We start from the raw sequence: 27748 nt of genomic DNA, 5'->3' as shown, positions 1-27748 counted from the left end.
AATCTTGCAATGATGCACCACCACCTAGTAGACATAAAGTACTAACTCTGCAGCCTGGCCAGGAGACACAGCTTCAGCTTCTACCCATGGCTCTTTGCTCCAGCCACCCCTAACTGCGTACAGACCCCTACAGGCACCTGTGCTATCCCACCTCTAAGCCTTTCACCTGGAAGAATTTGTGCACCTCCTCCATGCAGCTACTTGTGACTTACCCTTTAAGTTCATTTTCAGGGTCTTCCTTGAGCCTCTAGGCTGTGTTAGGAGCTCTACTCTGTTTCCACTTACCTGTACCCTTGTCTCTTCTGGCATTCATCATCTGTATTTTAAGCATCTCTTTGTGTGTCTATCCCTGTCTGTCTCCCTCTCAAGCCTGTGGGCTCCTGACAGTTCTACCGAATTCATACTACAGTCTCGATTGTCAGGATAGGAAGAGTCAGCCACCTCTCATTTAACAGAAGTGGGCAGTGGTGATTGTGACTGAGTTTTCCCACGTGCAAGAAATGGTCCAGAGGCCTGGGCCTGGCCCTGGCCCCTTGACCTTATCTAAACTTCATTTGCCTCTCAGGAGCAGAGGGGGCTGGTTTTAAGGGCTCTTTCAATTTTTATCGTCTAAGGAATGGGGATATGTATCCTTACCTCCCAGGCCTCTCATAGGGATCCCGTGTGGGTCCAAAGAAACTGATGAGACACGACTGTTTATAAAGTTCCAAACATTTTTTGAGGAAAATTGTTGTTTTAATTCAGCTACTGTTTGCGGAGTACCCACTAAGCGCATGTCAGAGTTATGGGTACAAAGTTGTACATACTAGCTCTCCTGGATTCTTTTGACTGCTGTCTTCCCAGCTAGTCTGGGGGTGTGTGCCCTCTCTTGACCCTCTCTCTGTTCACTCCCACCAGAATCTGCGCATCAGGTGCATTGGGATAGTCTCGTCCAAGTGCCCAAACCTACTGCTGCCTGCCAGGTCTACTTCCACTTCAGAGCCCGAGGTTGACAGAGCAGGACCTCGGCCCGGGCGCCCTCTGGCGGCCGCATGCGGAAGCTACGGCCCGGCAGGGAACAGGCGAGGGGAAGGGGGAGGGATGGGGGAGGAGGAGGCGCGGGCAGGGGAAGAGAGGAAAAAGTTGCGCTGGGAAGTTCGGAAAGTTGGGAAGTGGCTGCTGCGGGCTTCGCCTCCCTCCGAGCGTGTGTGAGGGAGCAAGCAAGGGAGCGAGAGAGGAGCGAGCGAGCGCCTGCCATGCCCATCAGACCCCGCCTCGCCGCGCCCGGGCGCGGAGCTCACCCGGACTCCCTGCAGCCCGGCCGGCCCTGCGCGGCCCCCCGCCCCCCGCGTCCCGCGCCGGGTCCTCCCCTCCCCCCGCCCCGGCGGCCCCAGCCCCCCGCCCGCCCCAGCTCCGCGCCGCTCTCCCGCCCTCCTCTCTCCCTCCCTCCCGGCCGTGGAGCAGCATGGCGGAGCCCGGGCAGCGGCCGCGCGGCCGTCCGCCGCCCCTCTGAGCCCAGCTCAGGGGCAGCTGGGCACACAGATCCGACCCCCGCCCCCGCCGCGCCCGCCGCCGCACTTGTCCCGCTGCGCGACCCCTGGAGTGCGGCGCACCCCTGGGACCTTGCGTGCCCCGGGTCCCCAGCATAACCCCAGGACCCCGCGCACCGCGGGATCCCAGTACTGCCCCAGGAGCCCCGCGCGCCCCTGGACCGCGACACCGCTCCAGGACCTCCGCGCGCCCCCAGACCCCCGTGAGCTCTCAGAACCCCAGGGCTCGGCCGACGGGGCTGCGCGCCCGGGTGAAGAGCTCCGCCCCAGAGGGTACCCCTCTTCCAACTGACGGAGCCCCGCCCCCGAGGGAACCCCAGGTTCGGCAGGGACATCCAGCCACGCCCCAGAGGGCTCCCAGCATCCAGCCACTGGAGCCCCGCGCTCCAGAGGAACCTCGGTGCCCAGCTGGGGGCTCCTCGCCCCGCTGAGGGGGCGCCGACTAGGAGGGTCCCCCGCGCCCCGCGGGCCCCGGCAGGATGCACACCGCCCTGGCGGGGCCGCTGCTCGCCGCCCTCCTCGCCACCGCCCGCGCCCACCCGCAGCCCCTGGACGGAGGACAGTGCCGGCCGCCAGGATCGGTGAGCGAGCGCCTACCCGGCCACTCTCCCGGCCGCCAGGGCACTGCAGCCCCGTGGGGACAGTGGTTTGGGATTCTGCCTTCTGCACCCACCTCAGCCCACCCGCTCCACTTCTGCCCGCCGGGTGCTGTCTCGAGCGCCCTTCCCTAGCTTCTGGTGCCCCGGTCCCAGCTCCGTACAGGGAGCGGAGATTGGGGCTCCCTTGGCCGTTCCTTCAACACTCGCGGACTCTCTCCGCTCTCGGGCTGTCCCCAACTTTCGGTCCTGCTGGAACAGTTCCTCTCTGTGCCCCTTTGACTCACTTTTTCTTGCTTTTATGCTGTCTTCACCTTCCTGCTTTCTCTCTGCCCACTCTGACTCTCCGCTCCTACCATCCCTTGCCCTCTTTTCTCTGACTTCCATCAGACCCTGCTTCTCTCGAATTCACACACCGCCCCTCCCAGACTTCCCCGTGTCCCCTGCCCTCCCACTCTGACCTGGGGCAAACTTTCTCCCTGGTACAGTTTCCCACTTTCCTCTTTCTCTCCAACCCAGGTTCCAGCACCCACTCTACCAAACGCCCCCATTTCACAAAAAAGGGGAGCGGGGAGATTCCAGAGGAGAAGGAAAGCAGTGCCAGGAAATGAATGCCGCCCTAATATTTCCTTGGGGTCGAGTAATTATTGGTTCTCCTAATTTTCCTTCCAAACCAAGGACTCTCTTGATTTCCCTCAGTGTCCCCCCTCAAAGTGTTAATACGTTGAAAATAACCCTGAATTAGAGGCCGGGAGACCAGGGGATGCTTTTGTAGGGTCCTCACTCTCAGCCTTGTTAGCAGAGAGGTAGTTGACCTTGGGCAAGGTGCACCTCCAGGTCCTGACTCCTGCTGAAACAGGGACCTCTGTAGCCTGTGGACGCTGGGAACCGGTCTATATCTCTAGTACGCTGGGATTTACAATTGCTGATTGCAGTAAAGTAAAGTCCCATCCCCACCACCCACCCCCACACATACTTCTCATTGTGCTAAAGTCAGGTAGAAGAATGTTATTCGTTAGCCAGCAGCTTGCAGGTGCCACGTGGACCGACAGCCCTGGGGGTTCCCTGGATGGGAAGTGACAGGCCGGTGAGAAATGACAGTTGCTTTCTCATGCCCCTTCACCCCCAGCCCTAAACTGGACCTGGAGAAATGACCCCTCTTTCCATGCCCCCCTGTGTTCACCCCGATACACACCCTGGTAAGAGCTTAGGCGATAAATGGCAGAGAATTGGTGTTGGAGACCAGGTGTGCCTGCCTATTTAGGGGAGCAGCCTGGGAAGCACCCAGAATATGTACATTTCCCGATTCTATGGCATCCTCCTCTCCCCAGCCGGGGGCCTGAGACTTCACTTAGCCTGCGGCTTTTAAAGCACTTTCTCATCTGTGGTTTCAGCTGGTGGAGCAGAGTAGCTGACACCCAGATCTGCCCTCCAAAAGGAAAACTGTATCCACCCTGGTGGATGGGAAGTTGCTGTTTAAATAGGTGTGCTATTTTTAATGGGTGTTCTGCTTTCAAAGTGCTCTTGGCAAGTATCTTCTAATGGTTGGATTTAAGTTATATGACTTCCTCCCTTCTTACCAGAGCAGGACTCTTGCTCCCCCTCTCCCCACACTCCCCGTGAAACGCCACTGGTGAAGGTTTGGCTTGGCCAAGCATGAATGTTCTCAGGTGGTGTGGCAGACCTTGGCATGAACAGTGAAAGCTAATCATAAATAACGAAGGCTTCCTTCATCTCCCCTTCCTCTGGGCCTGGCAGTGCCCTTAAGACTTACTTAGATAATAGCGTGTGTTTTTATACTCCCATTGACCCTTCAGGTAGGTGCTCTGGCCCTGCATTTTGCAGATGGGGAAACTGAGTCTGTGGGAGGTGAAACAGTGTGCTCAAGGTCAGACAGCTGAGACAGGGCAAAGCCAGGATTGGCCTGTGGATCTTTCAGCTTCCAAAGCCCTTGCTCTTTCCCATAACCCTGTGCAGGTGTCTGCCTTCCATCCCCACCTCCTCCTGCCCCCTCTGTGCTAACCTGGGTTTGCACTGCTGCCATTGGCCTCACTGCTCTCCTGCTCCTCTCCCCCTGCAGCAAAGGGACCTCAACTCCTTCCTGTGGACTATTCGGCGTGACCCCCCGGCCTACCTGTTTGGCACCATCCACGTCCCCTACACGCGTGTCTGGGACTTTATCCCAGACAACTCCAAGGCAGCCTTCCAGGCCAGTGCCCGCGTCTACTTTGAGCTGGACCTGACAGACCCCTATACCATCTCAGCGCTGGCCAGCTGCCAGCTGCTGCCCCACGGGGAGAACCTGCAGGACGTGCTGCCCCATGAACTCTACTGGCGCCTGAAGCGCCACCTGGACTACGTGAAGCTGATGATGCCCTCCTGGATGACGCCTGCACAGCGGGGCAAGGGGCTGTACGCTGACTACCTGTTCAACGCCATCGCGGGCAACTGGGAGCGCAAGAGGCCCGTGTGGGTGATGCTGATGGTGAACTCGCTCACAGAGACGGACGTGCGCTCCCGGGGTGTGCCCGTGCTCGACCTGTACCTGGCCCAGCAGGCGGAGCGGATGAGGAAGAGCACGGGTGCCGTGGAGCGGGTGGAAGAGCAGTGCCACCCGCTCAATGGGCTCAACTTCTCCCAGGTAGGCACCAGGCCCTGGGCGCCCTGCTCTGGGCAGCCCCTGTGCGTTCCTGTCCTCTCCTCTGATGGTCTCCCTTCTCGGGCAGCCGAAGCCCTGTCCTTCCCCCAAAGAGAGAAGGTCTTTTGGGCTGTGGAGAGGCTCTTCAGCTGCTTTGAGGGTGGTATGAGGGCAAACTGGTATGTGCTGGACTGGGGGTAAGAGTTTGGGTGTTTGCTTCCCTTTCAGTGGTGTTACCTGTGGGGGGTATACACTCCCCACCTGCCGTGCTTGCCTGAGCAGAAAGAATTTCCCTGGGAGCATCAGAGTGATGAAAAACAAAGAGAGGGAGCTGAAAGCTTGTGTTCGAAGCCCTGGATCTCAAGAGCAGGAGGCTATTCTGAGGCTGGAGGCAGCAGCATGTAAACAGAGGACGCAGAGAGGGAGACACAGTGCCCGGGCCTGGGGGCAGGGCAGGTGCAGAGAGTGGACCTGGTGTGTACAGCCTGCTGTTTGACCTTAGCACTGTCGAATTTCCCGGACCTTTGCAAAGTGCCAGGCGACCCTCGGACTGCCTCCTTAGGCTGGGAGAACGCCAGCCAGGATAGTTTTGGGGTTAATAATTTCAGAGAAATGTGTTCACTTACAGGTTGACAGTTCTGATTCCTGAAACTAGAATTGGGGGCAGGGAGAGGGGAGGAGGTTCAGAGGTTTAAAGTCTCTGGCTGCCAGAGATCTGATCCAGCAAAATGTCATTAAAAGCCCTGTCCCCATGGGCAGAGGTCACTCGCAACTCACTGGCCCCAAACTCAACTCTGAGGCCCTGGGAACAATGAATTCACATCTGTGCCTTCAGATCAGCCTGTCTGTCGGGGGTGGGGGCTTGCATCAGGGCTGGTGGCTCCTGCTTCAAGGCCCCAAGACTGGGCATGAGCCGATGCCCAGTGAGGAGTGAGGCATGGCCCCAGAGACTTGGTCCTCTCTCTGTGAAGGAGATGGCCTGTAAATTGGCCAGGCCAGAAACTACCACTGGGACCAGAACTGCTTGCTGCTCCAGAGATGTTGCAAGCTCTTCACCAGGGAAACAGCAGCAGAAACTGATCCCCTTTCAGAGATCTCTGGCCTTTGTTTTTCTAGGGGAAATGCAATATTGTCCCCAGGGAGGTAAGAAGCCAGATTGATTTGCCGGCCAAATGAAAGGCGGGTTTGTCGGTTCTCCTGCTGGCTCTCCCATAATTGTGGAGTCCTTACCCAGAGGGCCCCGGTGGCAGGAATATTGGGGAAGTTAGTCACGCCCCGCAGGGTTCTGACTACGCCTGACTCCTTCTCCATGGGGGAAAATCCTGTGCATTCTCTGGCCCAGCACTGATTCCTCTGAACATACCGGCTTTCTCCCTCTGAAGTGACTTTTCCCTTGCCAGCCTCGAGAGCTGATATTATCTGCCGTGGGCTCCCCAGTGCTTGCCGCCCATCTCATTTTGGAGGCAGGCTTGTGGGAGGCCTCCTGTTCAGAGGCCTCGTGTCTGGCCTCGACATCTCTTTTAGGCTAGGGAGGTAGGGGACCCACCGTCCCCCTAAACCCCCTCTTTGTGCCCACCACAGAGGAATCCACAAGAGCTGAAGGGAGCATACAAGCGCTCTGGTTAAACAGCCCCTGGCTTTAATCTGTCTCTCTTAAAACAACAAAACTATCTTTCTTCGGGGTCTGGAAACACTGCTGTTCAACCAAATGATGGCTTTGGTAGGTTGAAAACATTTGCTGGAAAGTGTGTGAGGTTATGTTTTAGGAAAAGTTCCTGAGAGCCATTCATCGGCCAGCGAGGAGCCTGCTGACAGTCTCCAAAGCCCATGTTTGAAGATCAAACGGACTCCAATCTCTGGTTTCAAAAATGCGCCCACCCCATCACCAGCCTGGGCCCGCTCCTAAAATTGTTCCTGGGTCCAGCTCGTCAAGAGGGCTGCAGGAAGCAAGTCCCAAACAAAAGAAAACAGGGCTCCTCTCGGTTCCCTAATCTCCACACCCTTCACCACCTGCCAGAGTGTCCGACCCCGCCAATTTGTCCTGTTATCATTTTGGAACAAGGTGATGAAATCTCTCCTCCATCCCCATGGGCAGCCCTGGGCTAACTGGGAAGGAGGGATTCCAGAGCTGGGGTGGATGGGGTTGTTAGGGATCCCCCACCCCAAAGTCAGAAATGCAACAGCCTTCTCAGTAAAATTGTATGCGCGCGTGCACAGTTTGATATGAACATCTGTGATGCATTATTGTACCAAAATATCTGTTAAGTGCATCAGATTTTTATTTTTTTCTTTCCTCTCAGCATTACTGTTATTGCAAAATATTTGGGGGGGGGCAATGAAAGAAGAAGGTGGGAAATAGAAGCCTTAAAAGAGAGTGTTTTTGTTAAGACGTGGGATTTTAGTTTTAATTTGAGTATTTCTCAAATTTTTATATTTTCTGGGCAGAAATACCACATTTTTTCTTGTTAAGTGGAGAAAGGAAGCTTACATTTGGAACTCTGTGGGTTGAGGAACTACTGAAAAACTTTCTTCCATCTCCGAACAGCTTGGAAGGTTGGGCTCATTGGCTGTGGTCTGTGATTTTAATATGAACTGAGCGTGCTAGACCCAGCACCACCATAAGTTTGCTGTGTGTCCTTGGGCAAGTCATTTCCCCTCTCTGGGCCTTGTTTTTCCCGTCTGTGAAATGAGACACCAGGATGAGGTCATCATCCAAGTCCCTTCCAGCCCTGACATTCCGTGGGACGGTTATAATCAATTCCACGTGCCTGGCACTCTGCAGGAAGCTCCATATGCTTTTCCATTTTGTCGGACTCTCACAGCCCTGTGGTTTTCTAAGGTGAGTAGTCAGAAAGGTTGGAGGACTTGCCCAAGGTCACATGGTTAATGAGGAGCAGAGCCAGCCTGCCTGACTTGAGAAGAAGGGCGCACTCCTCCTGCCACCCCATATGACGAGGTATTTCGTGTCCTCTTGTGATCCTTCCTTCAGTCCTTTCTTGTTTCTTTCTCCCCTTTAGGACTTGAGGGCTTAAAAGTTTACTTCTTGGGAAATTTATACCTATAGGGAAATCATTTCTTTCGGCCATGGGGCTCCAGTGGGGATGGTGAAGGCAGGCCCTCTAAAGTTTTCCCCGCTGTGTTGCAGACAGCTCAGTGTGGCAGGATGAGAGAGAGGAGATTTGCCTGTAGATTTCAGTCCCAGCTCCAGCTCAAAAGCCAAGGACTCATGCATAACTTTGTGTTCCTGTCTATCATATGGGGCAGCAGGGGCCAGCCTTTCACACTTGAGCTGGTTTGGGGAGGACGTGAGAAGACACTACATGTGGAGATTACTGAGAAGGTAAAATGACTACCTAGATGTAGGTCTCATGCTTGGAAGAGTCTGGGCCAGCTGCAGGCCAAGAAGGAGAGAGGAGGGAAGCCTCATCTCTGCCCTGTGAACACCTTCTCCTAGCAGCCATGTCCACTGCCCATCCTTTGCAGAACAGAGTGAAACTGGAGTAATAAAGGGTGGCGGCTCCTGCCCCGAGGGGCCTGTGGGTACCTGTGCCTTGAGTCCAGATCTTATGACAGTCTTGGGACCTGCAGATTTCAATCAGCTCTGTCAGCTGCCTCCAGGGACTGGTACTAGCTGCCACTAACTTGCTGGGCTGATTAGGAGACCTCCTTCCCCCTCTAGGGGGCCTCAGTCCTCCCCTACCCGTAGGTGGAGGAGCAGCGTGATAGGCCCTCTTAAGTTATGCGGTTGTCTGAGGCATAATGAGAAAACGAGGACCCTGCCTTCTGTACTTTGCTTGTTTTTGTGAACATGGTGTGTGTGCAGAGCCTAAACACTTGGGCGTGGCTGCCAAGATTATCCAAAATGTTTGTAAAATAGCACAGCTCCCTCACCAGGGGGTTAGAAACCACAACGTCATCCTTTAGTGAGCTCTGTCTCTGTGCAGGGCACTACATTAGACCTTGTAAGTACATCATCTCTAAACCTCACAGAGATGTGACAAGACATACCATCATCTCTCTTTCACAGACAATAAACTGAGGCTTAAAAAGGTTAAGTCATTTGGCTGTGATTACACAGCCAGCACAGGAGGACTCAGGGTTCAGACTTGGGTGTGTCTGATGCCAGAGTCTGTGCTGTTTGAGGTATGTGAGAGCTGGCGTGATTTTTGTTTTTAATAGTCAGAAGGCATTATCTGGTGATGGTAAGTGTATGTGTTTGAGTGGTGGGAGATTGTCATATCTTGCTAAAAATATAATAAGGTATATACAGAATTAGATAATTAGAAAGTGCCCACACTGATTTTCCTCTGGCTTACAAATTGGATCTGAAGATGATTCTACAACTGGAATTCCCTAAGACATCCCCAGCTTGCCAAAGGACCATTGTGAAGGTGGCACCCCTAACACAGGCCCAGCAGGCCCAGTTAAATAAAAGGGAGTCTCTTTGGTTTATAGTCAGAGATCCTGTATCTACACCCTGCAGGGCCAGCATATATGATTAGGTGCTCAATTAAGTATTTGGAGAAAGAATGAATGAATGGACAGGAACCATGAAACGAGAGTATCCCTGCTTCATTTCCTTCCACCACCCAGCACTAGTAAATGAATGAATGAAGGCTGCATAAGTGAAGATCCCCCTCCTTACCTTAAATAGCTTCATGCCTTCCTACAAGAACACAAAATTGAAAATCATCAAGTGGGTTGCTCAAATCCAAAGTAGGCTCTAGCTCCCCTGGCCCTATTCCTGCTTTACCTGTGACTCTGGGCTAGTCCTTTTCCCTTTCTGGGTTTAGGTCGTCACCTCTGTTCCACGAGAGTGTCGACTAGGGGATTTTCAGGGCTGGCCCAATTCTGACTTTTGTGGTGCTCATCTTTGGCCCCCGTATTTTGGCAACCCTGAGCTATGCTGAGCTATTGAGCCTGAGTCCTCCACAGCTCTAGTGGAGGCAGTCTTTGGTGGGCTGATGCTGATACCTGATTGTCTGGAAGGCTGTCGGTTCTGGTGGGCAATCCTGCTGCCTCTTGCTGCGGTCTGCAGAGCAGAGAGAGCCCTGGCCTGTCGCAGCACCATCTGCAGGACAGCTGTCCAGCCTTGGAGCCTTTTTCTTTATTAGACCTTTCCTTCACTTTCTCCTCATTCGCCTGGGGCACCTTAGTGTCAGGCCAGCGCAATGCTGGGAGCAGAGACCTGGGAACAGCCTAGTTTCTCCTGCAAAGAGTTCACTGACCAGTCAGGGAGAGTGGGTATCATCTGTCCTTTTATACAGCTGTAGAAACCGAGGCATGGAGCGCCTGTGTGTCTGCCTCTCCTATGTCCTGGTTCTCCACACCTCACATGGAGACCCCGCTCTCCCTTTCTCTTCCTGTCACGTGTCTCTCATTTCTCAGGTTCTGTCAGAACCTCTCATTTCCCATTCTCAAGCATGACCATTTCTGAGTCCTCTGTCTTCTCTGAGCCTCCATGGCAGTTACAGCAGCACTGACCAATGGTCCCTCGTGTCCACTGCCCTAGTTCCTGCTGGTGGCTTCCCACCAGGTCTTCGTGTCCTCCTGAGGGAGAGATCAGCACCTGGGCACCCCTGAGGACTTCAGACCATGCTGAGTCCTCATCTCCTCAGAATTCCCTGCAGAGGGAGAGGTCCTCAGTCAATGTAGATCAAAACGCAGGCTGGCCCAAGGTGCTATACTAACCGCAGCTCCTGGGCTGGGAAACATGCTTCTTCTGGTCTTGTCTCCACCCTGGTCTCTGCAGCCTGCCACACCTACTGTGCCTCCCACACCAAGCCCTGTGGTTGGGAGCTATTCAGCAAAGGTCCATCCCACGGTGTAGAAGTCCCTTGGGGGACCTGCTAGCATTGATCCCTAGGCATGTGTATGCTCAGACTCTGTCTATGCCCAGAGAGCTGTTTGCAAAGTGCCCCCACTGGCATGGCCAGCCCTGTCTGTTCCCCCTGACCTGGTTACCTGAGACTTTAACATTTAATATATGAACACAACCTGGGGGAGGGGGAACAAGCTCAGAAGCCAATGTACCATATGGCTTAGGCGCCTCTGTTGAAGGAGAGTGAGAAAGCTGGAGGTGACCAAAAGATCATACAATATTCTAGTCTCAAGATTAGAAGTTTATAGGATGAACTCTTCCGGAATTACGGAATCTCTGAACCCTAAACCGGAACTCAGAGGCTCAAGGAATCTAAGAATGGTGAAATCTTAGAGCGTTAGGCTCAGAGGCATTTTTGGACTCGAAGAATCTTCACGTTGTGAAATCCTAGCCTCTCAGCTTTGAAGAATTTTCGGCTCATAGTCACAGAGCTCTAAAATTTTAGAACTGGAAGGGACCAGTTCTCAAGAATTTCAAGAAGCCCCGTCCAAAACCCCATTGATCTTCTTCCCGCAACACACCCGCCAGCCGTCCCGGGCCCAAAACAGAAAGCCTGAGTGCTGAAGCATTTTGTGATGGAGATAAAAATGGGAGCGTGCCTTTGTTAATAGCTCCCATTTGGACATCTCTGGAAGCCAGGAAGAGGTCGCCTGGTAATGCAGCTTTCCGAGGGAGGAAACTGAAGAATGCAGCGAGCACCGCAGCCTGCCAGCCAAGCTGCCGGCGTTCTTTCCCCCTCTGGCTTGCTTCTAAATATTATCCACTTCACTCCCTTTTATCTCCCGTCACTGGCTCTCTGTCCACCCACTTAATCCACAGGCAGCCGGTGGCCCAGCTTTCAGCTCTGCTTGGCGGCTGCCAAGCCGTCTAGCCGAGCAGCGACTCCACGATCTGCAGGCTTTTCAATCCGCACTGTGTAGCCGCTGGAGCACAACACTGTTGCCCCAAGCTTGGAAGCGCTGCTGCTTGTGCTGGGCCCCCTCCCTCTCCAGGAATTTCCTCCTTTTCTTTTCCACTTCTGAATCCTAGGAGATTTTCCAAGGCTTTACTCAAAGCTGTGCCTCCTCTAGGAAGTCTTCCCAGAATGCTGCTCAATCCAATCTGCTCGGGAAGACTTGGTCCAAAACTTTGCTCGATGCCCCAGCCACATATATCCTTCCTTTCTGTGGAATTTTTTAAATGACATTTTATGATATTCTTTTAGCACTTATTTGTTTTGCTTTATGTTATAATGATGACTGAGGCAGTCTTTTCTTTCCTAATAGATGCAGATTCAAAACCTAGTTTAAAATATGCTTATGATTGACTACACAATTAGGCCAAAGGTGCTCAAGGCCTGAAGTTGGGGCTTTGTGGAGCATTCTCTGGTTGGGGTGTTGGCAGCTTTGGATGCCAAAAACAGACTGCATCTTGGCCTCCATGTGCACAGAAAGCCTTCAGGCGTCCCACCTGAGCCCTGCAGATGGCTTCTGTACTAATGTTGACCCATTCGGTCAGGAATCCATGGGTCCCTATTGGATTGATCTCTCTCTGACCTGGAAAATGTTGTTGTTTTCTCTTCCTCAGCTCTTACTTGCAAACAAAGGCTTCTTTTTTCCCCCTCTTTACTCATCAGAGCGCACATGAGCCTCTCCAGGCTCACCCCATTCTCCCTCTTTGTTTTTATTTTTAAATGTTTAATTCGACCTATTACTTGCTGCTTTGGTTTGGGGCTCCAACAATGCTCACCTCTTATAGTTCTGCCTCTGTCCCTGCCTCTCACACAGCAACCTTGGTCATGACTCCATGTGTTTGCTTATGCTGTCCACTCTACCTTCCCAGTTTTTATTGTCTGGCTAGCTCTTACTCCTATGATGTAGCAAGGGCTCCTGAGGGCAGTCCCTTTTAAAAGTCCAGACTCCTCAAACAAATGCCCTTTGTAGCCAGACTTTTATTCATAGTCACAAGATTGCACTGTCCCTATGGGCTGATGCCACCTGATCATAGCTCAGCAGTTTGAATGTAGGTGCAATGATGTGATTGGCTTTTGGCCTTGTGGGGTTTTTTTCCTTTTCTTTCTTAATTTTTCATTAAGGTATAATTGACATATTCATCTCAGATATACAACGTAATGATTGTATGTTTGTGTATATTGCAAAGTTGCATTGAGTTTTAAAAGGACTGGTGGGTGTCTTAGTCTGCCTCTGCTGCCATAACAAAATACCATAGGCTGAGTGGCTTAAACAACATAAATTTACCTTTGCACAGCTCTGGAGGCTAGAAGTCTGCAATAGGGTACCAGCTTGGTTGGGGTCTGGTGAGAGCTCTGTTTGTGGCTTGCAGACAGCTGCCTTCTGAGAGAGAGAGAGAAAGAGAGAGAGAGAGATGTGACATGACCACTGGCCTACAGTGACCATGGAATGCTGCTGATGGCTCATTGAAACATGAGAAAAACATACACAGAGACAACCAGGTCCTGTGGGAAAATAGGGACGGAACAACCACTCTCTCTAGTGGGGAGTGCCATGGCCACCCTCCCTAGGGGAGAATGCCTTGTTCTCCCGCCCGAGCAGGCTCTTATTGGGTTCCTTTACACAGGAACTCAGGTAAAGCTCATTAACCATTGCTGGGAAGTAAGGATCAAACAATAAATAACAAGGAACTCTGAGGGCCTATTTTGAGTCAGGATCAGATAGCTAAAGAGCTGTAAAACTTTGAGGAACAAACTTACTTCTTCTTTGGACCCTTATCAATTAATTGAGAGCTTTCTAAACAAAGCAGGTTTCACAGGATTTTATATATTCTTTCTTAGGCCTGATCACCCAGGGAACCCACCCTTTCCAGCACAGGGCGGCACCACCCTGTCATTGTTTCAGGCTTAGGTGGAACAAGGGAACTAAGGCAACCAAGAGATAAGGAAATGTTCTCACAGACAATCAGGACTCAGGTTTTGTCAAAGCTGAGGGGCGAGGGTCCATCACCCCCTTTTGCTGTAGCCCCCAAAGTCCTTCTTTGGGGGCTTCCCATGTGATTGTGCCTGTCTTAGGTTGTTCCCCCCTTAGGGAATCTTACCTGTCATTGGCTAACCGACCAAGCATTGGGGACCAGGTAGGGTAAAGTAAAAGGAGCAGAAGCGGTGCTCCTGCCAGGGAGATAAGCTTTTGTCTCCTTGCTGGCTTATGGTCCAAGGTCACTCCCTCAGCCTTAGCCTCGGAGGGGGTTACAGCTTCTGATACCAGGCAGAGTGATTCCTAACAGAGATGTGTAGAGGTATGAGTTGGGGTTAAGACTAAGTTCACTGGTGTCTCTTCTTATAAAGACACGAATCTCGTCATGAAGGCCCCACCATCATGACCTCCTCTAACCCTCAGTACATCACAAAGTACCCATCTCCAAATAGCATCATATTGGAGGTTAGGGCTTCAGCACATGAATCAGGGAGGGTGGTGCACATTTAGTCCTCAATAGTAGGTGAGTTGTACATGGGTCACCCAGAATCCTGACCGCCCTTGAAAAGAGCCAGAAGGGACCTAACAAGGTCCATAGGAGTCAGAGCCTGGAGGCCATCTCCAGGTGACAGCCTGGGTCCTTAGGACTGGTGCAGTTTCCGCAGCGGCATCTGATGCTGGAGTGTGATCCTCCCCTGACGAGGCAATGTGGCTTCCTTGGGGGACCCTGAGGCTTTCAGGTCAGGGCCTGACCACCGTTCTCCTTCCCTGTAGGCAGTGCAGGTATTCCCTGCTGACACTCAGTCACCTGTTATCCTTTGGGTCTCCTCTTTTCTTCCCATTGGGTCAGGAAGGGCAGGGGGAAGCATTAAAATTTGCTTCTCATTTGGCTCTTACCTTCTGAGTCTGTGTTCTCTGCATAAAGCTCCCTCTCCATGTCCCTCATTCAGAGGAACTTCCTGGTGTGATTCTGCCTTTGAACCAAGAACTGGTCTTAAATAAATTTACACAGCATGGTGCTGACTCAGCTGAGTGGGGGCGGGGTGCTTCCACAGCTCAACACTCCATTGCTGTGAGAATCACTGTACTTATTGGGAGTGTAACCTTGGGCTAATTATGTAGCCTTCCCCTGCCTCAGTTTCCTCATTCGTCAACCTCAACTGATTGCTGTGAGGACTGATTATATAAAACACAGTAGTACAGTGTCAAATACACAAGGAGCACTCACTAAACACTAGCTCATAGTTACGAGTGTATTTTTATTTTTTGTTTTTTAAATTTTTTTTCTTTACTATTTCCTTATTTATTTTATTGAATTTATTGGAGTGACATTGGTTAATAAAATGATATAGGTTTCAGGTGTACAATTCTATCACATATCTGTGTGTTGTATTGTGTGTTCTCCCCACCAAGTCAAGTCTCCTCTCATTCCCATTTATCCCCCCTCTTCTACCTCCCCCTACTCCCCATCCCTCTGGTAATTACCAAGCTGCTGCCTGTGTCTATGAGGTTTTTTCCTTTGCTTAATCTGTTCACCTTCTTCACCCAGTCACCGCTCCCCTCCCCCTCTGACAACTGTCAGTCTGTTCTCTGTGTCTATTAGTATATTTTTAAATTAGCATCATTATGCAATTTGAGGAATGGTTTCTAGTTTCTGCTGTGTGCCAGACATTGGGATATGTGCTGGAGAAAGAAGAGTGAACAAGAGTGCTCTACCCCAGGGGCTCCCCTTCTGGGTGGGGAGGGGCACAGGCAGTGTGAGGCAGAGAGAGGTGCCTTACACTGTGCCCCATGAAGGTGGCAGCGGGGGGCAAAGTGGTGTGATGTGGGAACCCAGAAGACAGCATACTTCCCAGTCCTGCGGAGATCTGGGAGGATTTCCTGGAGGAAGCTGAGGTGAAGCCAAGAACTGAAGGGGTAAAACGTAGCAGACAAATGCTAAGTTTTATGCCCAGGGGTTCTAGGCCCAGGACAAGGGAGGTGCGTATGCCAGAGCTAGAGGTGGAGAAGTGCGGCTTGTGCAAAGTTCAGTGTGCCCTGTCTGCATGGGCTGTGACAAGCCAAGGCTGAATGGGACCACCTGACTGCTGTCTGCCACCTCTGCCTCTGCCTCATGCCCCTCTAGGCAGAGTGCAGAGACACGGCAGGCCTGTCTCTCAGCCCAGCCCGTTTTGCTGCTCAGGCCATGTGGCCCTGCATCTGCCTCCTTGACCAGATTCCTTAAGCAGGGGGCTCTTTTCCTGAAAGGGCAGCGCACCTTCCTGCACAGCCCACCCCACCCCCACCCACAGGCCTGGAGTCCTCACTGGGGACCTCAGTAACGGGCGGGCCCCAGGGCCACACCTCTGGGCATGCCAAGCCCTCCTCTCCACAACCAGGCCAGCCCTGCCCTTTGAAGGCACAGTGCAAAGATTAAAAGCTAGGCTCAGTCAGAATGCATACAAGAATCATCAATGAATGCATAAATAAGTGGAACAACAAATAGGTCTCTCTCTCTACCCCCTACCTGCCCACACCTTCCTTTCTCTAAAATCAATTTAAAAAAGATTAAGAAGCTGCTATAAAACAAAAAGCTAGGCCCCTTTCCCCCCTTTTCTGTTCAAAGGGCTTATCTGTTTTCTTTCTGTAAGGTTATTTAAAGTTTTCTGGCCAGTTTTGTTTCCTGGGGACTTAGTGAGCCTTCTAGGTAGTTCACAAACTAAGCTACAGGTCCCATTTGAAAGTCCTTTGTGGTAAGTCAGGTTCTTGTGGAAAAAGCCCTTTGGAAATCTCACTGGCTCATCCTTTAGCCTCAGTCCAGGAGGCTTCCCTTTCTTGAGCTTCTCAGCCCTGAGTTTGAGAGGGGAAGAAAGCCCAATGGCAATGATAACTCCGACCATTTGCATCTTGGTTTGCCAACTCCAGCCTTCCTCCCTACCCCCATGAGGACACCTCGAAAGGGCTAGACTACTCCTGTCCCGTGTCTTCCACCCACCCCCGTCCCCATATGGACTCTCAGTGGTCCCTGTGGTGTGTATTTCTCCAGCTGAGAGGCTACAGCATGTATTGGAATACGGCACATTTTTGAGCACCAGACCCTCTATGGTGGCTGAGATGCAGCTTGTAGAGTGGTGGATCTATCATGTGATGGGTAAATTGAGACCTTTAGGGCCCTTGGTGGTAATAATACTTGGTAATTGTGCTTGACCTTGAATGGGATGACTAGTTGACCCAGGACTATGTAACCCCCACGCCACGGCCTGCTGGTGGTCTCGCAGGTGATCTCGCAGATTTCATATTATTCTGCTTCCATCATTATAGTTTTGTGGAGAGGGTTGCAAGAAACGAAAGCAGGATTCTTGATATAGACCTCATAGGTTAAAGAGGATTGGGGCCCCTGGGGACGGGACTGGGAAGGATCATCGGGAGAGAAGGAGACTGTTCAGGAGGGAAGTGCCAGGATGAGACGATGCAGAGGGTGTGCAAAGAAAAGCGTTTCTACCCCTCTCCCCATTGGGCTTATTCTTTCCTCTCCCAAGAGAAACATTGTTAGTTAGGGTCTGTTATGTGCTATGGGTTTCTCATAGTAAATTCCTAAAACAACCCTGAAAGGTAAGTATTATTTTCCCCATTTTGAGGAAATTGAGGCTAAGTATTTTGTGCAAAATGATGGAGCCAGCATTTCTAATTGGATCTTTTGATGCCAGAACAGAGAGACTGGACTGGAGTTGGAATTCCAGCTCCACCACTTTGGCTGGTGGCTGAGGGTCTGTTTCCACCTCCAGAATAAAATGGGGCTCACAATAGTCTTTACCCCCTGGTGTGTTGTGGGGAGTGAATGAGGTAATGCATATAAACCACATAGCTGGGTGCCTGGCACACAGTTAGAGGTAATGAATGGTAATTGTGGTGGTTTAAGTCATGTTATTTTAATTATTGTTATTGGCCCAATTTCATACTGTCTGTGATTTGAGGTGAAGCCCATCCCATTGAGAAGACAGCTCTGGATCCTTCAGTCTCGCACACTGACCCTGGTCCAGATCAAGGATGGTGATTGGTTGACCCGATGGGAACCATTTAGTCTGATAACTGGGACCATGGTCTGTTTTTTCTGGCCATCTGCAGTGTGTAATTCACTGCAGATGAGTCCTATTCATTCTGAGCCAGCTTCCCTGTGGTCTCCCACAGCTACCTGGAGTAGGGGCACATCAAAAAGAGGGATCATGAAGTTTAGGCTGGAGACCTGGGCTGAGGCCCAGCTCTTCCAAGGGGTTAGATTCATGACCTGGGGTGGCTGCCTCTTTGAGGGTCCTTCCCCTCAATTTTGCAGGTGGGCTAGAAGTCAATAGCAGTGACTCAGAGCTATGGGGACAGTCAAGGGAGGAAGCCTGGGAACGGCATTATTAGCCCTCAAGTGTTCTGTGCTCGCAGCACTTGGTGTGCAGGTGTTTTCCATTTTCTGCTTCTCCCAAAGAAATACCCTGTGTATATGTAGTGAATTGAACTTGTTTTTATGAAACCATTCACCCATCCATTCATCCCTCGGTTTGTTTAACAAGCGATACTGGGAACTTCACTGCGCCAGGCTTAGTTCCAGGTCAAGAATATGGGGCTGGTGTGGAAGGGAGGGGTTGCACAGACCCCAGAGAGAGGTGCTTCCTAGCAGAGCACCAAGGACAGGGCTGAGTCCATTACATGCACCACCTCACTTAATCCTCGCCATGATCTCACAGGCACATTCCATTATTCAGCCCCATTTTATAGGTGGGGAAACTGAGGCACAGATAGGCTAATTCACTTACATGAGGTCACATAGCCAGTGAGTGGTGGATCTAGAATTCAAACCCTGGAAGTCAGGCTGCAGACAGAGCCTGTGATCTCAACCTCTCTGTATCTAATGAAAAGGGACTGACATCTGATGGCTGCGGTGCAGGGGGTGGGGACAGCTCTTTTTCTGTGACTGGAATTATGAAAGATACTTCACACTTGCACACTGAAGAATGCAACGTCTTGATTAATTTAAGGACTGTCACAAAAATCACAGCATTCTGAAATTTTTTGGTTATTTTGGAAGGGCAGGGAGTTGATAGACTTCAGACATCCTCTCCCAAGGAAGGCTGCTGCTTTGGGAAGGAGGGAACGAGGTGGTCTGATTGCCAGGACCCAGGGTGAGGAGGGTTGGGAGGACAGAGGCTGTGTGGGGATCAAGAGCAGAAGCTGACTTTGGCAGGTAGAGGAATGGCTCAACAGGGTGAGGGCTGACAAAAGTGGAGACTGTCAGTTTGTAACAGCACCTGTCTGCATGGCTGGGGCACTTCTCCACAGAGCTCTAGTATGGGTGAAGGAGTGGGAACCAGCCCCAAGGAGTCTCTGTTCAGTTTGCCACAGTAGCTGGACAGATCAGTTCTTACCTGTTTGTCATTGTTGAGCCCTGACCCTGAGTTCCCATCCTCTGGCAGCTGGGGCTTCGTAGGGACCTGACCAGTCCTCTGGAGGCCACATGGGAGTTACAAGGATAGAGAGCATCCTTGCTGTCCAGGAGTTCTCTTTGCTGGTGAAGATGCTCGATTTCTACACAATAGGCAGACCTCTCCTTATGAGTAGCTGGCTTAGCTAGGTACTCACACCTATACTCATACTATGCTTGGCAGTACAATGTCACCTGAGCTCAGTATTGAGGAAAAAGAGGTGTTCCCTGGGTTCAGAAGGAGCACCATGTATGAGGTCAGGAGTTCATGGTGAGATTGTTCCAGGTGGAGAATGTTTGCAGGGGACACACAGACTACGGAACTGGGCCACAGGAAGGAAACCTCATAAGCCATGTTAAGAAGTTTGGCCTTGACCCTGAGTGCATTGGGGGTCCACGCCTGCATTCTGTAACATAGTCGTTCATCAAATGAGAGCATCTCGGCAGACTTGCCTGGAAATCTCAAGTCCCTGGTCTGGAGGAAGGAGCTGCTATGTGAGGGTTGTTTCCATCATCAGATCCAGGATGTGTTACTCCTGGGCCAAAGGAGACGGACTGAAAAGGAACTGGGAGTGGGGATGGAGTGGTTCTCTTAAAAATGAGATCATAAAAGTGGTCTGGTGGTTGAGTGACCAGCCGTAATTAAATATATTACAGGGCCTCTTGTGAGGAAGCCTGAGTGAGACTCTGATCACCATTTCTAAATTAGCTACTGAAGGATAACCTGTCCCTGCATTTCATGTGACCCATCTGATGACACATTTGGGGGATTCCACCTGTCCAAAGTGGGAGTGGGTGAGGCAGGTTGTTTCTGAATGCTCCTCAAGTGGAAGTGGGGGGTGGGAGGATCTGTGGTCTATAAACGGTCTGTAAATTATGCAAGCACTGAATTGGAGTCAGCTGCATGAGCCCAGGCAGGTTCCTCCCATCTCGGAGCCCCCTGAGCGGGTGTGAGTGCTTGGTAAACCAGAAACCGCACCCCACTGCTGCAAAACCACTTTCTCAGCTGGCTCTGACCTTACTGGAAAAGGGCATTTTTTATTTTATTGTCTTTTATATGTTTACGTGTCTGCCTTCTCCATAGTCTGAAGTTCTTTGAGGGCAGGAACCTCATCTAATGGATCTGGGTTTGTCTAGGACCTGGTTCCCAGTACTCGCTCGAGGCTGTGGGTAGCTGTAAAATTACCGCCTGTATCATACATTATTGCCTGAGTATCTGGGTGGGAAACAGAAGTCCCCAACTGTACCTCTGCATTATTCCCAGATTTTAAGGTGTTTGGCTTTGGTGGCTGTGACCACTGAGGTACCCAGGTGTTTGGCTTTGGTGGCTGTGGCCACTGAGCGCCTTCTCTTCCTCATGCTCTGACTGTCTCCCAGTGGTGCTGTGGTTTCCTGCTCATCCTACAATCCCACAGGGGCCTTAAGGGCTGCCACAGGGCCCCCGCTGTGGGTGGAAGCCACTTCTCCTAGGACTGAAGGCATCTGCCCAGACCTCTTCGACCCTCTTCCTCACGCTTCTGTGTTTTTTCCAGGGCACAGATCAGAGCTTCTGTTTGCTGGTCATTTTGTGATCCACACACAGTATAAATGAAAGCTGCTAAAACCAATAAATTCAAACCATGTGTAGGCACTGGGGAAGAGCAGGGACGTCAGAGGGCCTGATCGTGAGGTGGCGTCAGTGCTGACGGCCCCGGAGCTGATTTGTATATGAGAAAAGTAAATACCCAAAGTGGTAAACAGCCTTGGGTCTCTCATCATCGCTGGAATTCAAAGGCATTTAATAGGAACACCCACTCTCTGTGTCTTGTAAACAAAGCGAGATTCTCTGTGTGTGCTGACCTAAATTCTGCATTTTCATCTTTGGGAAAGCCAGCCAGTCATTTTATTCGGGAGACCTCAGCCAGTCTGGGCCCCTGGGTTGGGTTGCCTTCTTTCTGGTTTTGTCACTTTTGCTTTGCAAAAGGCTACCTTTACATCACTCTTTGGCCTTGGATCAAATGAGACTGGTGGTCATTCTTACCCCTGTCCCGATGAGAAATATGGATCCCGAGATGTAAATCAGTTTGCCCAAGATCACACACATCAGAGCCCTTCTCTCCTCCCTTAGATCCTGTTTTCCATTCCTCTTTCAGTGAATGGTACTTCTGTTCTCCCTGACTCAGAATCTCAGAGGCATCCTCATCCACTCCTTCATCATTTTCCCTCCCGTCCAGTGTCTCCTGGGCCTTCCTCTGGGCCCCTGCTTCCTCCTATTTTGTTGTGTTGTGTTGTGTTGTGTTGTGTTGTATTGTATTGTGCTGAATTGTATCGTATTTCATTTCATTTCATTCAGGCCATTCTTGTGCTCAGGATAGAGCCCCAGGGAAGGAACCAGACAGTCTGGGTTTGGGGTTCTGGTTTCTCTGCCTGTCAACTGTGTGGCTGCCGACAAGGTCCTTCTCTGAGCCCTGCAGCTTCCACATAGGTAAAGTGGGGATAAAATGCCTACTTTCTTGGAATGGCTGTGAGGATTAATGGAGCTCACATGTGTGGAAATAGCCAGACTGCTCAGTGACTCAGATCAGATATTTGCTTCTCATTTGGGATTTGTCTGATGTTTTTCCTGTGATGAGACTGGGTTATGTGTTTAGGGGAGGAAGGTTATAGATACAGTGTATATTATATCAATGGCCTGCACTAACAACATGGCTTATCACTGTTTATATTAACCTTGATCACTGGGCTGAAGCACTGTTTGTCAGGTTTCTCTATAGCAAAGTTGCTGTTTTTAACACCTTTCCATGCTCCACACTTTGGAAAGATGTTACCATGAGCAGCCCACACCTAAGGACTGGGGAGTTGTGTTCCCCCTCAGTCAATGTCCTTTGAATGCTCACTATGTGCTGGGCATTGTTGCAGATGCTGAAAATACACATACAGTGGTGAATGAGGCAGAGAAGATCCTTTTCCTGAATGGAACATTCATGAAAGTGAGGATTTAACAGTGAATAAATAATGTTAAATTATGATAAGGGGTATAAAGAAAAAAAAAGGCTAGAGAGGGACCAGAGTGCTAGGGGATGGAGGGGGGCACAGACAGGAGCAGCTTTCAGGAGAAGGTGACTTTCCAGCTGCATCCAGAGGGCAAGGAGGAGCCAGCTGTGAACACCCACCTGGAGAAAGCCCATCCTGGGCAGAAAACAGCAGATGCCAAGGCTCTGAGGCCCACTTAAACAGCACAAAGGATATGGTGACTGGAGTACTGTGTGCATGGAACAGCTTCAGGGGATGGAGCAGACAGAAAGTGGGGTGAGATCCTACCAGGCCTGCAGATGACAGGAAGGCATTTGGATTTTATTTTAACAGTGGAAGCCATTGGTTTAAAGTGGGGGAATATCTGGTTTGTTTTTATGTATAAAAGATGGCTTTGGCTGTGGCTTGCAGAACAGACTGCCCTGGGCACAAGAGCAGAGGAAACTGGGAGACCAGTATGGGTGCTGTTGGAATAATCCAGGTGAAGGGTGGCAGTGGCTTGTGCCTGGGGAGAACAGGTAGACGTGGATTTGGGAGGTAGAGCTGACAATGCACGTGATGAGTTGCTTCTGGAGAGAACAAGAAATGGGTGTGACACTTGCACGTGGTGGTACTATTACATGACATCAGGGGAGGCTGAGGTAGGAGCAAGTTTAAAAGGTAAAACTAGAGATACTGATGGTTCATTAGAAAAGGTTCTAGGCCTGGCTGGCATAGCTCAGTGGATTGAGCGCGGGCTGGGAACCAAAGTGTCCCAGGTTCGATTCCCAGCCAGGGTACATTCCTGGGTTGCAGGCCATAACCCCCAGCAACCGCACATTGATGTTTCTCTCTCTCTCTCTCTATCTCCCTCCCTTCCCTTCCTAAAAATAAATAAATAAAATCTTAAAAAAAAAAAAAAAAAGAAAAGAAAAGGTTCACCAGAGTCTGTTTGTTGGCACCATTCTTAGCAGCCCCTCTGGGATGCATCACATAACTGGAAGGATAAGAATGGTTCTGTTTGTTGATTCAAATGCCACCTTTCTCCTCGGCAGTTCACAGTACTGAAGTATAAGATGCAAGTGGCACACATCCATGGCAGGTGGCATGGATGTGAAGAGTGTACCAATTATTTAGGGGCCTGGCCACCTGCTGCTCCTTCAGAGTGTCTGCCAGGCACCAAGTGGGATATACCTTCCTACATCTTTCAGTGCCCAGCCCATAGGAATTAATTTTTCCTGTCCCAGCTAACTAACCATATATTGGTTTGTGTTGAGTTATGTCTACAGGATAGTCAGTCAACAAGTATTTATTGACCACCAGCTACTGTGTAATGCTGTCTTAGGCACGAGCTGTGGTCCCTGTCTAGGTGACTAGGGAACAAAGTGTGGGTAACATGTTCACACATGTGCAGTTGGCCACAAGCGAGAGAACTTGTGTCCCCAGGGATGCCTGGAAGCATCAGTGAGGGCTCCCTGGAGGAGGTGGAAACAGCTGTCAGTTTGAAATGCATGAAAACACTGGGACATGTAGCTAGGGTTTCTGTTAGGAAATTAGAGGGAGAAAGGGTAAGAGAGGTAAAATTATGGTCCATAGACCAGCATAGGGTCAGAATAGCTGCTCAAAAGCAATTTGCTGGATGAGGGAGTGATTGGCAAGTAAGATGATAACCACTCTCTAGAGGATGTGAAGGTCAGTGTCTCCTCTGGGCCGTGAAGAACCACCGCCAAATAGAACCAGCGTCTAAAACACTGGAAGGAGCCAGATCCTGAAGAAAGGTTTTTGAACTTCTAGCCAGTATTTAATTTATTATAATAATAACGATACTGCTAATAATAGCAATAATTTTTATAACTGCTTAATGAGCGTTCTTTTTGCTGGAAAAGCACTGTTAGTTACATGCATGGCCCCGTCTGTGTGTGATTAGAGGTTACTGACTGAGACCAAGAGGGCCTTTTTTATCTGGAGGTTTTGTTGTTTTTTTTTCCTGGTTGGACTCTGCCGATAGTCCATCTCACTGTTGGCTCTTCAGTCTGTTTGTGTTCCATGGGATACCACAAAAGCACAGTCTTAGACAAGGTAAATATGCCAAATCCTTATTATAACATTTAATCACTTAGGGAGGTTTCACTCTGAGGTGGGGGTGGAGGGGTGGTGGGAATGGAAAGAAAAGTCCAGATTGCTTTGATTAACTGCATTTTTCTTTCTGGGTGAATGGGAAGGCTTTGGTGGAAATCTCAGTCATTGAGGCTGTTTCCAGGAGAGAGTAAGAAAAGCAATTGAGGAGGTTCTGGAGTCTTGGTCAGTAGTAGGTATTAAGCACCTATTGTGGGCATGGTGCTGGACTAGGTGCTGACAGAATATGCTGGAAGAAGGCACCTGTCTCCCATATTAGAATGTATGCCTGGGAGGCAGGAACTTGGGCATGGACAGGCCTTGGGCACAAGGTGGACCTCAGTAAATTCTCATTGATTGGATAAGAAACAACCACATGGCAATTAATTGTTTTAAGGATGCAGACTGGTGAGAGATCACTCCCAACAGGATTCTCTAGCCTGGGCATCATGGAATAAATGGTGTTTGATAGAGGCCTTTCTCCACTTGTAACTGCATGCAGGCAAGCCAGCTTCCTGTGGTTTTCTCATGTGTTGTGAGGTTGTTTCTCTGCACTTTGTGTGTGAGAGAGCTGGCATTCAGAGGGTTAAGAGATTCATTCACAGGGCCAAGAGAGCAGGGCCATACCTGATTTATTCACCAGTCTGGCTCAGGGGCTGCCATAGTATTCCTTCACCTAGCAGGTTCTCAGGGCATATGTATTGAATGAGTAAAGTATTTTAGAAGTATACTGTGTTGGAGGCCCTCAGAAATATATAGGATGTGTAGCCGTGATATGAACCCTTCTATTTCCAACACCTGATTTCTTTTACTGTACTGACCAATTTCATTATGGCAGAGATTGAGTATTAGATTAGATCATTGTTCAGAAATAGTCACTCCCCACCTCCCACTTCCTCGAGCCTGCAGTGAGGTAGGGTTTGGCCATATGACTTGCTTTGCTTTTTATGTTGGGCAAAGTGTACTTCCTGGCTCCAGGACTTTGGGCTCTGTGATGTGACATGCTTTGGCCAATGAGACATGAAGGAAGCAGAGCCTTAATGTGTTGCTTAACTCACCCTCTTGTGCTTCTGCCACCACCATGAGAAGAAAATGTCCCCATGTAGCAACTGCCCTTCTGGCCTAGGTTTCAGAGTGAACACAGCCCAACCCACAAGGAAGGGCCAAGCTGAAATGGACACATGAGCTGGGTTGGGCTGGCCAACCCAGATCAGCCAACCCCAAGCTGACCCACTGAGAAAATAAGCAAATTATTGCTTTAAGCCACAAAGCTTTGGGGTGGTTTGTATTGCAACAGAGCAGTAACTGACTGGTACCAGAGAGAAGGGCCCCTCAGGCAGGGGCTGGCCCATAACACACATAATGGAGGGAAAGAAGGCATGAGGGGCAGGAGGTAAGGCTGGCAGGATAGGTTTCAGCTCAGTCTCTGAAGGTTTTGAATGTCAGTGTAAGGAATTTGATCATTTTCCAGCAGGCAGTAAGAGGCACTGAAAGCTGGTGAGCACAGAGGGATGAGATCCGAACTAGTTATGGAAGGGTAAGTTTGAAAAGAAGTGCAGAATGGTTAATAAGAGAGGAGACTAAGGTCAAAGGATATATTGGAAAACCGCTATTACTTTTCCCCCCACTGCATCCCAGAGCCTAGCACCATGCCCCTTCAACAGTAGGTACTTAATGAATGTTTGTCCAATGAATAAATGTATAACAAAATTGTCCATGGGGTTGGTTAGGAGGACTTTGAAAATAAAAGTCTCTGATAATTCAACTATTCATTCAATGACCAGTGTTTGTTAAGGTCCTAAACTTGATAAGTTCTGGAAGCTGGACAGATCCTCAAGAGATGTCCAAGGGATCCTTCCCCATACGCTTTGGAACGGGGCTTGGGCTGACAAACAGGAAGGGCTGGAATGTGAGAGAGGAATAGTGGGCACAGTGGAAGGCAGGCACTGGGAAGGGGCTGCCTCGAGGGAGGGCAGGCTCCCCCGTCTTGGTCATGAGGACACATGGAGGGTGAGTGTCATCTTTTCTGGTCTCACCTGGGAACGGAACCATGTGGCTTGTCCTCCAGCTGAAATCCACCACTGGTTCTGCAGGAGCTGCTAGGTTTGTGAATTCCAATTATATTTTAACTTTCCTTTTATACCAAGCTGTCCAGTATTTTAGGCTTTGTGTCCATACCTTCATTCATTCTGCTTTGGGCCGGGCTCTGGGCTGTGTGATGAGGAGCCACTGATGATTGAGAAGCAGTCTCTTGTTTAAAGGAGTGTATAGTTCTGTAATTCATAAATCCCTAGAGTGTGACTCTGGCAAGTCTTGGGCCTTTCCCAGCCTATTTCCTCATCAGTTAAATGGCCACTGATAGGCCTAGGTTCAATACTAAGTCTGCCCATTGCTGGCTACATAACCTTGAGCAAGTCACCACTTACTGAGTCTCTGAAAGGTGGTCTAGGCCCTGACTGGTATGGGCTGCATTCTGGAGATGCTGCCTGTGTGAGCAGTCGGGAGCATTTATTTGAACCTGCTCCAGGTCAGGAGACATCACCCTCCTTCCCCCAAAATGATGAGTTGAGGATGATTCCGAGGCTCTGTTGGGCTTACTGGGAGATGAGATTGTGATGAACTAATGATGGACACAGGAGAACCTGCTGGTTGCAGGACTGTACCAAGTGCTTGGCAGGGCCGATCATTTTCTTCAGGTTGCAGGATCAGCCACCCATTCATTTCCACTCACTCGACAAAACACTGCTGAGCGCTGCTCTGTGTTGGGAGTGCTCCAAAACAAAACAATGTTCTGGGCCCATGTGTGTCTGACATTCTAGTGGGGACAGACAGGCAGCAAATAATAAGCATAATAAGTAAGTCAAATAGACCAGAAGGTAATGTGTGGTATGAAAATAAGAATAGGACAGAAAAAGAGGCTCTGAAGGAGCCCCACCCCGCCTCGCCCTTGTCTAAATGCAGAGCAGCCTCAGATGCAAGGCTGCAGATGCCACTGCCCTTGGGACTCAGACATGCTGAGTGGTTGCAGCCACTCCAAGGATGGTGTTGTCTTGGTGTGTGTGTGTGTACATGCATGCACACATCTGGGTGTAAGTCTGTGTTCTTCAACCAAAGGTGAATGACTTCTGATGAACCATTGTTTAGCATTAGCTGTACTTCCTCCCACTGCCCAGACAACTAAGAGTTATTGTCCTTCCTTGGCCACTCATGTCTAAGGTTCTGACCTTCTGGCAACTTTTGTTTGAGAGCTTGGGATATCGGGTGATGGAGGGAGTAAAACCACAGTTATTATCATAGGAGGGAGCAGCCTGCAGTTTACCTTTCTGGGCTCTCTACGAAAAGAATTTAGTGAGTAAATTAGAATTGAAAATAAATATTCATGAGGAAATATGCATCTAGGTCATGAATGCCTTGTTATCACAAGGCAGGGATGTTATTTGTTTTGAATCAAATATTAATATGCTAATTTCAGCAGTTCTTATCACTATGAAGGCAGGTAATGTATCTCTACTCAGCAATACTTTCTTGCCTGCCTTGTTCTGGTAACCACGGGAATCAGTCAACCAGGGTGGTGCCCACCACATGCCCATCACTGCACCATGCATTATAATTATCAGGAGTATTT

General features: G+C 50.2%; 1 protein-coding gene and 1 long non-coding RNA gene across 2 annotated transcripts in view; both read left to right on the top strand.

Annotated features, from left to right (window-relative positions):
• The first annotated feature begins 1366 nt into the window (after nucleotides 1-1366).
• TRABD2B (TraB domain containing 2B) overlaps nucleotides 1367-27748 on the top strand; it is a 209032-nt gene continuing 182650 nt past the window's right edge. Inside the window, exons 1-2 of the mRNA XM_028513714.2 lie at nucleotides 1367-2110; nucleotides 4206-4766. Coding sequence (XP_028369515.1) covers nucleotides 2009-2110; nucleotides 4206-4766 — 663 coding nt within the window. The 5' untranslated portion in view covers nucleotides 1367-2008. The remainder of the gene's footprint in view (nucleotides 2111-4205; nucleotides 4767-27748) is intronic.
• On the top strand, nucleotides 18626-27134 carry LOC118500613. The gene is made up of 3 exons (XR_004903187.1): nucleotides 18626-20289; nucleotides 20329-22724; nucleotides 22945-27134. It is a non-coding gene; the product is annotated as an uncharacterized LOC118500613 (long non-coding RNA).

Source organism: Phyllostomus discolor, chromosome 5 (assembly GCF_004126475.2).
Source record: "Phyllostomus discolor isolate MPI-MPIP mPhyDis1 chromosome 5, mPhyDis1.pri.v3, whole genome shotgun sequence".
NCBI lineage: Eukaryota > Metazoa > Chordata > Mammalia > Chiroptera > Phyllostomidae > Phyllostomus > Phyllostomus discolor.
This window is presented reverse-complemented; position numbering and strand designations above follow the sequence as displayed.